At 47.4% G+C, this 14,403-nt stretch overlaps 1 protein-coding gene across 1 annotated transcript in view; it reads right to left on the bottom strand.

Moving 5' to 3' along the window:
* Positions 1-14,403, bottom strand: part of LOC139255771 (coiled-coil domain-containing protein 170-like) — a 132,177-nt gene that overhangs the window by 34,795 nt on the left and 82,979 nt on the right. The window contains exon 10 of the mRNA XM_070873983.1: positions 2,558-2,731. Within this exon, the coding sequence (XP_070730084.1) occupies positions 2,558-2,731 (174 nt within the window). The remainder of the gene's footprint in view (positions 1-2,557; positions 2,732-14,403) is intronic.

Genomic DNA, 14,403 nt, shown 5'->3' with positions numbered 1-14,403 from the left:
AAAGAGACCTGGGTGTCATGGTACATCAGTCATTGAAGGTTGGCATGCAGGTACAGCAGGCGGTGAAGAAGGCAAATGGCATGTTGGCCTTCATAGCGAGGGGATTTGAATACAGGGGCAGGGAGGTGTTGCTACAGTTGTACAGGGCCTTGGTGAGGCCACACCTGGAGTATTGTGTACAGTTTTGGTCTCCTAACCTGAGGAAGGACATTCTTGCTATTGAGGGAGTGCAGCGAAGGTTCACCAGACTGATTCCCGGGATGGTGGGACTGCCCTATCAAGAAAGACTGGATCAACTGGGCTTGTATTCACTGGAGTTCAGAAGAATGAGAGGGGACCTCATAGAAACGTTTAAAATTCTGACGGGGTTAGACAGGTTAGATGCAGGAAGAATGTTCCCAATGTTGGGGAAGTCCAGGACCAGGGGACACAGTCTAAGGATAAGGGGGAAGCCATTTAGGACCGAGATGAGGAGGAATTTCTTCACCCAGAGAGTCGTGAACCTGTGGAATTCTCTACCACAGAAAGCTGTTGAGGCCAATTCACTAAATATATTCAAAAAGGAGTTAGATGAAGTCCTTACTACTAGGGGGATCAAGGGGTATGGCGAGAAAGCAGGAATGGGGTACTGAAGTTGCATGTTCAGCCATGAACTCATTGAATGGTGGTGCAGGCTAGAAGGGCCGAATGGCCTACTCCTGCACCTAGTTTCTATGTTTCTATGTTACACTTATCGCGTCACTCGCCATTACAGATGTAAAGCCATCTTTTTTAAAACTTTCATCTTTAACTGAAGAAAGCCAATAACTCCCTGCTGGTTTTTCGAACGTTGGTGTCTGCCCCCTCCCCAGAGACAGGAGTCTTCGCAGTCCCCCAGGAACAGCAACATTCGCCATTTCCTACAGCCAAAGAGCGGGGTCTGCTGACTTAGTGACTTGCATCAGGTTGCACCTGAACATCATGGATAGAGAAACCAGAGAAGAGAGACCTTTAGCAGCGATATCTATCCTCCACCCACGATGACTCAGAAAATGCAATACCTGTATTTTGCTTCTGTGGTCAATACAGTGTATTGAATGTCACACCTACAGCTGTCGCACTGTGTGTGACCCTTTGAGTAAAGAACAACAGACCTGCCCTTTCCCTGCTCCCGACACACGCAGCGAACGGCTCAGGTGGACCAGAAAGAAGCAGTTCAGATCAGGGTTGAACCAGTTAAAACTACACGGAAAGAATTGAAAACGAATGATTGTAGCAAGGCGGGCGATGGCGTGGAGATGATTATTGTTAAAAGTACTCAATGTTCTTGTGCAGCAAAGAAATTGTTAGAAAGAAGATTGATTCGTATCAGAGGCTGCAGCATCTTGTATCAAATGGATTCTACACCATGCCTGGCTGTCAGCACAGAATGAGCAAAATGATTTACTATACTTCATTCTATATATTCTTTCAAGACTGGGTAACTGTGCAGGGTCTATACCCTGGTTGGGATTTTTCTCTGTAATCAATGGGGCTTAGATTAATTCGGGCAGTCACCATGAAACCTATGCCCAGATTGTATGACAAATCGTTCAAACTGACTTTAAAGCTCCCTCTACACTGTCCCATCAAACACTCCCAGGGCAGGTACAGCACGGGGTTAGATACAGAGTAAAGCTCCCTCTACACTGTCCCATCAAACACTCCCAGGGCAGGTACAGCACGGGGTTAGATACAGAGTAAAGTTCCCTCTACACTGTCCCATCAAACACTCCCAGGGCAGGTACAGGGGGTTAGATACAGAGTAAAGCTCCCTCTACACTGTCCCATCAAACACTCCCAGGGCAGGTACAGCATGGGGTTAGATACAGAGTAAAGCTCCCTCTACACTGTCCCATCAAACACTCCCAGGGCAGGTACAGGGGGTTAGATACAGAGTAAAGCTCCCTCTACACTGTCCCATCAAACACTCCCAGGGCAGGTACAGCATGGGGTTAGATACAGAGTAAAGCTCCCTCTACACTGTCCCATCAAACACTCCCAGGGCAGGTACAGGGGATTAGATACAGAGTAAAGCTCCCTCTACACTGTCCCATCAAACACTCCCAGGACAGGTACAGCACAGGGTTAGATACAGAGTAAAGCTCCCTCTACACTGTCCCATCAAACACTCCCAGGGCAGGTACAGCATGGGGTTAGATACAGAGTAAAGCTCCCTCTACACTGTCCCATCAAACACTCCCAGGGCAGGTACAGCATGGGGTTAGATACAGAGTAAAGCTCCCTCTACACTGTCCCATCAAACACTCCCAGGGCAGGTACAGCATGGGGTTAGATACAGAGTAAAGCTATCGTTGCATCAGTCTAAATCTATGAATAAAATTTATTCCAGATTTGGGTCCCTTTTGTGACATGTCTCATACTAGCTCTGTTTGGGGCTGAGATGCTTATTTCATGCGGAGGTCATACGCAGTCAGAATGCGGGGTGTTGCATGACCTCGTGAGTCCTGACCCTGTGTTGAGGTGTACTAAAGCTGAACCTGATGGAGCTCCACCATCAGTGATGTGCCTCACTGACCTTTCTCTGTAAGCTGTGCAGCAACTCCTGCTGCTCACTGGGCCCCTCGATGTCCATCTCAGCGATCTGCTGTGCCCTGGCTAACAGGATCTGGCTCCGAGACTCCCAGTCACCCGCCTGCACCTCCCACTCAACCCTCATCCGCTCTGCCAGCTGCTGCAGGAACTTCACGTGCTGAAACAAATCAAAACAAAACCCATCTGAGCTTTCAGGCAAATGTGCCGCAAAATAATTGGTGAGGGGAGCTGGCAGGCAGTGGCTCAGTCCCATGCTCTTCTCACAAAGTATTACCGAGTATTCACAGCACAGAAACAGGCCATTCAGCCCAATGGTCCATGCCGCATGGGTTTATCCAGCTTCCCCTTAAATGCATCTATCACCATCATCGCAGGCGGTCCCTCGGACGAGGATGACTTGCTTCCACGAGTTCACAGATGTTTCAATGAAGGACCCGATGTTCCAGTCCTGAACTCCAATTGATGGGGTGGAAGATGCCTGTGGGTGGATTTTGTGGCCGTTGTACACCAGCCACCACACGGGGCTTGACAGAGCGAGGTCTTGGTCCAGTGGCAAGGGTTAACCAGGACGACTGGAGACCAGCTCTGCTGCACGGGCCCAGTGCGCTCACATATCGCAGTGTGGGCTGGGCCCGTGCTGTCCCTGGGCCCTCGGCACTTCTGGGCCCCGTACCCCCATTCACCGTACCTCCGCCACGATCTCCCGACGTACCTCCGCACCAAACATTCACCGCACCCCCGCCACGATCTCCCGACGTACCTCCGCACCAAACATTCACCGCACCCCCGCCACGATCTCCCGACGTACCTCCGCACCAAACATTCACCGTACCTCCGCCACGATCTCCCGACGTACCTCCGCACCAAACATTCACCGCACCCCCGCCACGATCTCCCGACGTACCTCCGCACCAAACATTCACCGCACCCCCGCCACGATCTCCCGACGTACCTCCGCACCAAACATTCACCGCACCCCCGCCACGATCTCCCGACGTACCTCCGCACCAAACATTCACCGCACCCCCGCCACGATCTCCCGACGTACCTCCGCACCAAACATTCACCACACCCCCGCCACGATCTCCCGATGTACCTCCGCACCAAACATTCACCGCATCCCCGCCATAATCTCCCGACGTACCTCCGCACCAAACATTCACCACACCCCCGCCACGATCTCCCGATGTACCTCCGCACCAAACATTCACCGCATCCCCGCCACGATCTCCCGACGTACCTCCGCACCAAACATTCACCGCACCCCCGCCACGATCTCCCGATGTACCTCCGCACCAAACATTCACCGCATCCCCGCCATAATCTCCCGACGTACCTCCGCACCAAACATTCACCGCATCCCCGCCATAATCTCCCGCCACAGCTCCGCCACCAAACATTCACCGCACCCCCGCCACGATCTCCCGCCACAGCTCCGCACCAAACATTCACCGCATCCCCGCCACGATCTCCCGACGTACCTCCGCACCAAACATTCACCACACCCCCGCCACGATCTCCCGACGTACCTCCGCACCAAACATTCACCGCATCCCCGCCACGATCTCCCGCCACTCCACCGCCACAAACATTCACCGCACCTCCGCCACGATCTCCCGCCACTCCACCGCCACAAACATTCACCGCACCCCCGCCACGATCTCCCGACGTACCTCCGCACCAAACATTCACCGCACCCTCGCCACGATCTCCCGACGTACCTCCGCACCAAACATTCACCGCATCCCCGCCATAATCTCCCGACGTACCTCCGCACCAAACATTCACCGCATCCCCGCCACGATCTCCCGACGTACCTCCGCACCAAACATTCACCACACCCCCGCCATGATCTCCCGACGTACCTCCGCACCAAACATTCACCGCACCCTCGCCACGATCTCCCGACGTACCTCCGCACCAAACATTCACCGCATCCCCGCCACGATCTCCCGACGTACCTCCGCACCAAACATTCACCGCACCCTCGCCACGATCTCCCGACGTACCTCCGCACCAAACATTCAGGGGCGTTGCACACTGGCGCAGCATGTTACTGCTCCATGCTGTCGGAAACGCCCACAGGGCACTGGAGGCTGGCCGCCCGCCCAGAAGAACTCATTGCCGCCCCTCGGGGGCGAAAAACCGCACACAAAGGACCCGAAAATCCGTCCCAATGAACCTTATTGTTTATCGGCTGCTCACAGTGGCAGTAATTTGTTCCGGGGTGATCGTGTCTGCGGTTTGGCGAATACATCGATACTATTCGCCTCAACCCCTCCCTGTGGCAGCGAGTTCCATATTCTCACCCCTCTCTGGGTAAAGAGGTTTCTCCTGAATTCCCGACCGGATTTATTGGTGATTACCTTATATTTATGGCCCCTCGTTCTGGTCGCACCCTCAAGTCTGCCCTATCAATCCCTCCCATAAACTTAAAGATCTCTGTGAGGTTGTCTCTCAGCCTTCTCTTTTATAGAGCAAAGACACCCCCCCCCCCAGCCTGTTCATTCTTCCTGACAGGTATAACCTCTCAGTTCTGGGATCGTCCTAGTAAATCTTTATTGCACCTTCCCCAGTGCCTCTATATCCTTTTTATAATATGGAGACCAGAACAGTACACAGTGCTCCAAGTGTGGTCTGACCAAGGATCGCTACAAGTCTAACATGGATTCTCTGCGCATCAGTTCCGTCCCTCCAGAGATGAAGGCCAGTTACTGAGACTCAGAGTGCACAGGGTCTCGGGTTAACCACTGTCTGTGACGTTTGGGCCGATTGTAGACAGGACAATACTGGGGACAGCAGCATGAACCCACAAACTTTCATTTCTGAAGCGCCTTTCATGACCTCAGGATGCCCCAAAGCGTTTCACAGCCAATGAATTACCTTTGGAGTGTCATCACTGTTGCAATCAAAGTTTCGCAGAACCTTACAGCAGAGAACGGGACAATTGGGCCTATCGTACCTGTGCGGCACTCACCCTGTTCCTTCCCCACAGCCCGGCTAATCTTTCCCTTCAAGTAATTATCCAATTTCCTTCTGAAAATTACTATGGAGTCTGCCTCCACCACCCTCTCAGGCAGCGCATTCCAGATCACAACCACTCGCTGCGTGAAAACAGTTTTCCCTCACGTCGCCTTTGGTTCTTCTGCCAATCGCCTTAAATCTGTGTCCTCTGGTTCCCGACCCTTCCACCAATGGGAACAGTTTCTCTCTCTCTATCTACTCTGCCCAGAATTCTCATGATTTTGAACACCTCGATCAAATCTCCTCGCAACCTTCTCTGCTCCAAGGAGAACAACCCCAGCTTCTCCAGTCTATCCCCGTCACTGAAGTCCCTCATCCCTGGAACCATTCTCGGAAATCTGTTCTGCTCCCTCTCCAAGGCCTTCACATCCTTCCTAAAGTGCGGGGCCCAGAATTGGACACAATACTCCAGTTGAGGCCGAACCAGTGTTTTATACAGGTTTAGTATAATTTCCTTGCTTTTTGTACTCCGTGTCTCTATTACTAAAGCCCAGGATCCCGTAAGCTTTAACCGCTTTCTCAACCTGCCCTGCCACCTTCAGCGATTGGTGCCCATATACCCCCAGGTCTCTCTGTTCCTGCGCCCCCTTTAGGATTGTACCCTTTAGTTTATATTGCCTCTCCTTGTTCTTCCGACCAAAATGCATCACTTCACACTTCTCTGCGTTAAATTTCATCTGCCCCGTGTCTGCCCATCCCACCAGCCTGTCTGTGTCTCCCTGAAGTGTGTTTCCAGCCTCCTCATTGGTTACTGCATTTCCGATTTTCACGTCATCTGCAAACTGTGAAATTATGCCCTGTGTACATAAGTCCAGGTCGTTATTATATTTCAAAAAGAGCAGTGGTCCTCACACTGACCCCTGGGCGACACCCCTGTATACTTCCCTCTGAAAAACAACCGTTCACCACTACTCACTGCTTTCTGATCCTTCGCCAATTTTGTGTCCATGCTGCCAATGTCCCTTTAATCCCATGGGCTTCCATTTTACTAACCAGCCTATTATGTGGTACTTTATCAGCCATGATCTTATTGAATGGTGGTGTCGGCTCGAAGGGCCGAATGGCCTGCTCCTGCACCTATTTTCTATGTTTCTATGTTTCTATCACAACAACAATAATTGCAAGTTATTCATCAAACGTCTTTTGAAAGTCCATGTACACCACATCAACCGCATTGTCCTCATCAACCCTCGCCGTTACCGCATCAAAGAACTCCATCCAGCTAGTCAAACACGATTTGCATTTAACAAATCCATGCTGACTTCCATTTATTATTCCATACTTTTCCAAGTGCCAATTAATTTTATTCTGGATTATTGTCTCCAACAGTTTCTCCACTACCGACATTAGACTGACTGGCCTGTAGTTGCCAAGTTTATCCCTCGCCCCTTCTTTAAATGGGCGTAACCTTTGCAATCCTCCAATGCTCTTGCACCACTCCCATATCCAAGGATGATTGGAAGATTGTGACCAGAGCCTCTGCAATTTCCACCCTTACTTCCCTCAGAAACCTAGGATGCATCCCATCCAGAGCTGGTGACTTTTCTACTTTGAAGACAGCCAACCATATAAGTGTAATATATATAGCTCCACCCAGTGGACTCCTGTGGCATTGCAGCCAGTGCTGTTTTACAAGAATAAACAGTTCCGGTCACGTGACGGGCTTCCTGAAGTTATCAGCCATCTTACATCCTGTGTGTGATGTCGTACCGAAAACAAAACATTTGTCGGCGAGGACGGGATAATCGGATAACAAAGCTGAAATTTTTGTTGGAGGATGATTCAGCCATCTGACAGAGAGACTTTGAGAGCTTCTCTGTTTTGATTAACAGCTAAAAATCCAAGGTAAATTACAAGCACACTTGGCTGAACTGCCAGAGTCCAGGTGGCCACGCCTATGGGAATAATAGGGCACTTGGGGGAGTTTCAACGAGAGACTGCTGGAGCATCTTTGGAGCAGCTAGAAATGTTTTACACCACGAATAGTATCATCGAAGTCCCCAATGATGAAAACCATAACTGGGTGGTGTTGGAAAGAAAACGGGCTATTTTCTTAACTGAAGCAGGGCCCAAGGTGTATGAAACCCTGAAAAATGTGTTTGTACCTGTCAAGCCAAAGGACACAACTCTTAAGCAGAGAACAGCACTACAGTCCTGAGTCCCTGGAAATTGCTGAAAATTATCATTTCGGAATACGAGATCAGTTAACCAATGAAAGTATCAGTGAGGACATTGTTGCATTAAAAAAGCTATCTATTCACTGTAATTTCGGAAACTTTCAGGACCGAGCATTGCGTGTGGGCTGAAAAATGTTGCGATCAAAAGAAAGTTATTGGCAACTCCTAACTTGACTTTTGATTTAGCTTGTCAGACAGCTATGTCAATGGACATGGCCGACCAATATTTCCTAGAATTTTGTACCATTTCCAGTCATCAGACAACCGAGGTGACTCGCCTGCAGGTTAAAAGTAAAAGGCAGTCGGGACCCAAGTTCTCAGAAACTGGCCATGGTAAAAATACATTGAAGTCGTGCTATCGGTGCCTGGGACAACACATTGCTCACAGTTGTCCATATGTGAAGGCAGAGTGTTTCTTCTGCAGGAAAACTGGGCATCTTGCGAAGGCATTTCGACTGAAAGGTAAACTGGCTTTCAAAGCTATGAGTAGAAATCCCCAGAGACTACATAGCATGGAAGAAAAACAACAGGATGTGGAGGTTTTGGAGATACACGTCATCAGGAGCACGAGGGTAACTAACAGCGATTCAAAAATTATCATCATACACATAGATGTTTCAGAAACCAAGATACCCATGGAAATCGATACTGGTACATCCGTGAGTGTAGTACCGGAGTCGCTATACCTCGACAAATTGCGGGATTTCCCATTGGAGAAATCCAAGATAGAGCTGCGAGGCTACTCGGGAGAGAACATTCCTGTGGTAGGTCATATCACCGTACCGGTGAAATATAAAGATCAATTTCAGAGCTTCCCTCTATTAGTAGTGAAAGGAGACAAGCCTGCCTTACTAGGAAGGAATTGGTTGGGATCACTGAAGCTGGATTGGAGTAAGATTTTTCATGTTGTAACAAGATTTGCATCGAAGGATGATGTCATCAAGCAGTATCCGAAGATGATCTGTGAAACGGGCAGTCCGATCCAAGGCTTCAAGGCAAGTGTCAGGGTACAGAAGGACGCTAGGCCAGTTTACTGTACCATATGCATTCAAGGAGAAAGTTGAGCAAGAACTCAAAAGACTAGAGACTGAGAACATTATCTCTAAGATTGACCTATGTAATCGGGCTACACCCATTGTTGTTGTACCTAAGTCCGATGGTAAGGTAAGGTTGTGTGGTGATTATAAAGTAACCGTAAACCAGGTTCTAGAGGGTAATGTCCCCAATACAGAGCCAAATGTAGAAGATTTGTTCACAACACTGACAGGTGGTCAGATCTCTTCAAAGTTAGATCTTACAAATGCCTACTTACAACTTGAACTCGATGAGGAGTCCAAGTCATGCTTGAATATAAATACTCATCTAGGCCTATATCAATTTAATAGGCTACCGTTTGGAGTGTCTTCCGCCCCCGCCATATTCCAAGGGGTGATGAACCAGATTTTGCAAGGTATTGAAGGGGTAGTATGTTATTTAGATGACATACTAATTTCAGCACCAAACAGGTAAATTCATAATAACATATTGAATGAAGTCCTCAAACGGCTAGAGAAGCACAGAGTACGAATGTCTGCTCGTAAGTGTGAACTATTTCAAACTCAGTGGAGTACTTAGGGTACAGAGCAGACAACTGTGGGAAAGCTGGATGCAATCAGAAATGCATCCACTCCCAGGAATGTCACTGAACGTCGTTCATTCTTGAGTCTTTTGAACTATTTTGGGAAGTTCCTACCAAATTTGGCAACAGTATTACATCCACTGAATGAACTATTGAAAAAACAGGTCCATTGGAAGTGGTCAGAAGAATGCGATACAGCATTCAAGGAGTGTAAAAGAAAATTGGTGAAGAGCACCATGTTAGTTCACTATGACATATCTAAGGAGATCAAGCTAGCATGTGATGCCTCTCCATATGGGGTTGGGCAGTGATCTCTCATGTACTACGTAGTGGGGAGGAGAGATTAAGTTTTGGGGTCAAGCAATTCCACAAATACTTGTATGGTCGTAAGTTTACCATCGTTACGGTCCATAAGCCCCTGACAGCAATCCTCCATCCAAAGTCCCCAGTTCCAACATTAGCTGCAGCCCGAATGCAGAGATGGGCTTTGATTTTGTCAGCATATATATATATTGAATACAGACGATCAGCTGATCACAGTAATGTTATGTCTAGATTGCCTTCCCTATCACAAGTTACACACGATAATGAAGAAGTGTTCTATTTTTCATACATTGATGACCTGCTAGTCACAGCTGAAGAGATTGGTAGAGCAACCAAATGTGACCCAGTGATGTCAAAGGTGTATGATTACATAGCAAACCGTCAAAGATATTCATCCATTCTTCATTCGTAGAAATGAATTATCAGTCGATAAAGGTTGTATCATGTGGGTGCAAGAGTGGTTATACTAAATAAATTCAGGTCCAAATTATTAGGAGATCTTCATAACCAGCACCTGTAAGCAAGAAACCTACATCAGTACCAAATGGCCTCCCAGGGTGTGGCAAACGTTACCTATCGACTTTGCTGAGCGAGAAGGGCAACAATTATTCATTGTGACTGATAACCATTCGAAGTGGGTCGAGGTGTTTCCAATGCAGAAAATAACAATTAAAACAATAGACATTTTGCGAAGATTATTTTCTTCATTTGGCCTCCCAGAAGAAATTGTTTCGGATAATAGACCACAATTTTGTTCAGAAGAATTTGCACAGTTCAAGATCAGAAACATACTAAGGTTCCACCGTACTACCCTGCTTCAAATGGTGCAGCAGAGCGCACAGTACAAATTGTAAAACGTGCCCTCATCAAACAGATGTTGGATCCAAATCCAAAGAAATGACAGTTGTCATTAGACTACAAATTGCCTAATTTTCTAATTACGTATCGTAGTACAACTACTGGTAGAACACCAGCAGAGTTGTTTCAAACAATAGCCATGAACCAGATTCTCGTTGTTGAAACCAAACTTGGCACAGTCCATAGAAGAGAAACAATTAAGACAAAAAGAGAATCATGATAGAGGTAGAGTAAAAGAGAGAAGTGTGAAATTAAACCAGAAGGTGAGAGTGAAGAACCATCACCATGAATGGTTAAAGTGGTTACCAGGAAGAGTGGTGAAGATATTTGGTCAAGATGTTTGATCATGGACAGGTTAAGTTTGTTCACATTGATCATATTTTACCTACAGACGTGGAAGGTTGGAATGATTCGATTATTTCTGAGTCATCAGATAGTTTTGATACAAGTAAAGTACTAGTAGCATATCCTACATCAAATGTACTGGAAACAAATCCAAGAGAAAGTCAGAATTTAAGTCTGAGTCCGAGTCAGGCAGACAAACAGTCTGAAATTATAGAGAGTTAAAATGTAGATCAGGGGCATCCCTTGGAGGAAAACTTTCCTCAGGATCAGCCTCGAGTGAGTCTAAATTCAACCCCATGTTTGGAAGGTTCTGTTCGAGAGGAAAGGTATCCTCTTCGAAACAGAACACCAGCGGTTAAGCATGATTTGTAAATATGGCAAAATAAGTCCATATCCTTTGTTATGGATAACCATACATGTTATATATGATGATTGTTTATTATAATTACTTCTTCATTAAGGAGGGAGAAGTGCACTATTTTTAGCTCCACCCAGTGGACTACTGTGGCATTGCAGCCAGTGCTGTTTACAACAGGTCACCTGACGGGCTTCCTGAAGTTATCAGTCATCTTACAGCCAGTGTGTTTGTGAGTTTGTACCGAAAACATAACAATAAGTACCGCCTTTTATTTATTTTTAACCTATCCAATATCGCTACTCCCTTCTCCTTTACTGCTATATTGGCAGCATCCTTTTCGTTAGTGAAGGTAGGTGCAAAGTTCTCATTTAGTACCTCAGCCGTGCCCTCTGCCGCCACAAGATGATCTCCTTTTTGGTCCCTGATAGGCCCACCCTTCCTTTGACTAACTTTGTGTTTATAAAAGACTTTAGGGTTCCATTTTATGTTAGCCCCTTAGCAATTCACACACTCTCTCTATACCCCTCGTTCCCTTTTTAGATCTCCTCTCTACTTTCTGTATTCAAATTGTCATATACCTCCCTTTTCTGTTTTATTTTAATCACTTTCGTTTGGGAAGCTCGAGGTTTGAATGCCCATCCTTTCCCCCTCGTGGGAATGTGTCCGGGTCTGTACCCGAACCATCTCCTCTTTGAAGGCCTCCCAGTGCTCCTTTACTGCTTTGCCTCCCAACCATTGGGCTCAATTTTCCACAAGCCCGTTTTCTGGCATATTGCCAGAGTTACGCCCGTTTTTCTAGGCCAGAGATGCGCCGGGAATATTTTGCCAAAGTTTCCCCGAGGTATCATTCGAATTTTGGTGCCCCGCAGCGTGTCCCGTTGCCTCGGGGAGCTGGAGCCTGCCGTCTGCCCCAAAAATCAAAGCTGCACCTTCTGCGCACGCGCGGGGAAAAAAAAGTTATGTTTTTGACGCCGTCCCAATGGACGCACATGCGCAGTACTGCTCCGAGTTGGCAATCGGCCATTTTTAAAGAGCCAGTTGTGTGTGTGAGAACGTTGAGTGCTGTGAGAGAGCACTGGGAAAATCGCAGCTGGAGCAATACATGATGTAACGTGAGGACCAAGAATTTCTTACAGGAAGAAGTGGAGACACTAGTTACTGTAAGTGAGACCAGATGGCAGGAGCTGGACACCAACAGAGGTCACATAAAGGTTCCACCCAAAGAAATGAAGAAACGCTGGAACCAATTTGCAGAAGATTACTGCGCAGTGGTGAATACCCCGAGATCTGGAGGCCAGTGTAAAAAGAACTGGCAGGACCTTGGTCAAGCAGTTAGCGTAAGTAATATTTTCATTGATTCAACGGAATTGCAATTGCAATTGTAAATGTGACCGGTTGTATATGTCCCACCCAGCAGAAAGACACCCTCTCTAAAAAGTTGCATTTTCATCTTTGCAGAGGAAGGTGGCCCACAACAAAAGGGAAAGAACTCGAACAGGAGGAGGCCCGGCAAATCTGCAGCCACTGACACCCTTGGAAGAGAGGGTCGCTGCTTTGACGGGTCCTGCCTGGAGAAAAGCAACCACCACTGCACAAGCTGGGCCCACACTCGAGGAGGAGGGTATGTCCTGCAAATTCATCGTGGCCCTTCAAATCAACCTGCTGCCTGGCCTGCGATGTGTGAGCCTACTGGAAGCAATACGGTGGAGGAGGATTTCCTGGAGTGCATAAGGGATGGTTTTCTAGACCAATATGTCGAGGAACCAACTAGGGGGGTGGCCATCTTAGACTGGGTGTTGTGTAACGAGAGAGGATTAATTAGCAATCTCGTTGTGCGAGGCCCCTTGGGGAAGAGTGACCATAATATGGTGGAATTCTACATTAGGATGGAGAATGAAACAGTTAATTCAGAGACCATGGTCCAGAACTTAAAGAAGGGTAACTTTGAAGGTATGAGGCGTGAATTGGCTAGGATAGATTGGCGAATGATACTTAAGGGGTTGACAGTGGATGGGCAATGGCAGACATTTAGAGACACATGGATGAACTACAACAATTGTACATCCCTGTCTGGCGTAAAAATAAAAAAGGGAAGGTGGCTCAACCGTGGCTATCGAGGGAAATCAGGGGTAGTATTAAAGCCAAGGAAGTGGCATACAAATTGGCCAGAAATAGCAGTGAACCTGGGGACTGGGAGAAATTTAGAACTCAGCAGAGGGGGACAAAGGGTTTGATTAGGGCAGGGAAAATAGAGTACAAGAGGAAGCTTGCAGGGAACATTAAGATGGACTGCAAAAGTTTCTATAGATATGTAAAGAGAAAAAGGCTAGTAAAGACAAACGTAGGTCCCCTGCAGTCAGAATCAGGGGAAGTCATAACGGGGAACAAAGAAATGGCAGACCAATTGAACAAGTACTTTGGTTTGGTATTCACTAAGGAGGACACAAACAACCTTCTGGATATAAAAGGGGTCAGAGGGTCTAGTAAGAAGGAGGAACTGAGGGAACTCCTTATTAGTCGGGAAATTGTGTTGGGGAAATTGATGGGATTGAAGGCCGATAAATCCCCAGGGCCTGATGGACTGCATCCCAGAGTACATAAGGAGGTGGCCTTGGAAATAGCGGATGCATTGACAGTCATTTTCCAACATTCCATAGACTCTGGATCAGTTCCTATGGAGTGGAGGGTAGCCAATGTAACCCCACTTTTTAAAAAAGGAGGGAGAGAGAAAACAGGGAATTATAGACCGGTCAGCCTGACATCGGTAGTGGGTAAAATGATGGAATCAATTATTAAGGATGTCATAGCAGCGCATTTGGAAAGAGGTGACATGATAGGTCCAAGTCAGCATGGATTTGTGAAAGGGAACTCATGCTTGACAAATCTTCTGGAATTTTTTGAGGATGTTTCCAGTAGAGTGGACAAGGGAGAACCAGTTGATGTGGTATATTTGGACTTTCAGAAGGCTTTCGACAAGGTCCCACACAAGAGATTAATGTGCAAAGTTAAAGCACATGGGATTGGGGGTAGTGTGCTGACGTGGATTGAGAACTGGTTGTCAGACAGGAAGCAAAGAGTAGGAGTAAATGGGTACTTTTCAGAATGGCAGGCAGTGACTAGTGGGG

Source organism: Pristiophorus japonicus, unplaced genomic scaffold (assembly GCF_044704955.1).
Source record: "Pristiophorus japonicus isolate sPriJap1 unplaced genomic scaffold, sPriJap1.hap1 HAP1_SCAFFOLD_626, whole genome shotgun sequence".
NCBI classification, from domain to species: Eukaryota; Metazoa; Chordata; class Chondrichthyes; family Pristiophoridae; genus Pristiophorus; species Pristiophorus japonicus.
This window is presented reverse-complemented; position numbering and strand designations above follow the sequence as displayed.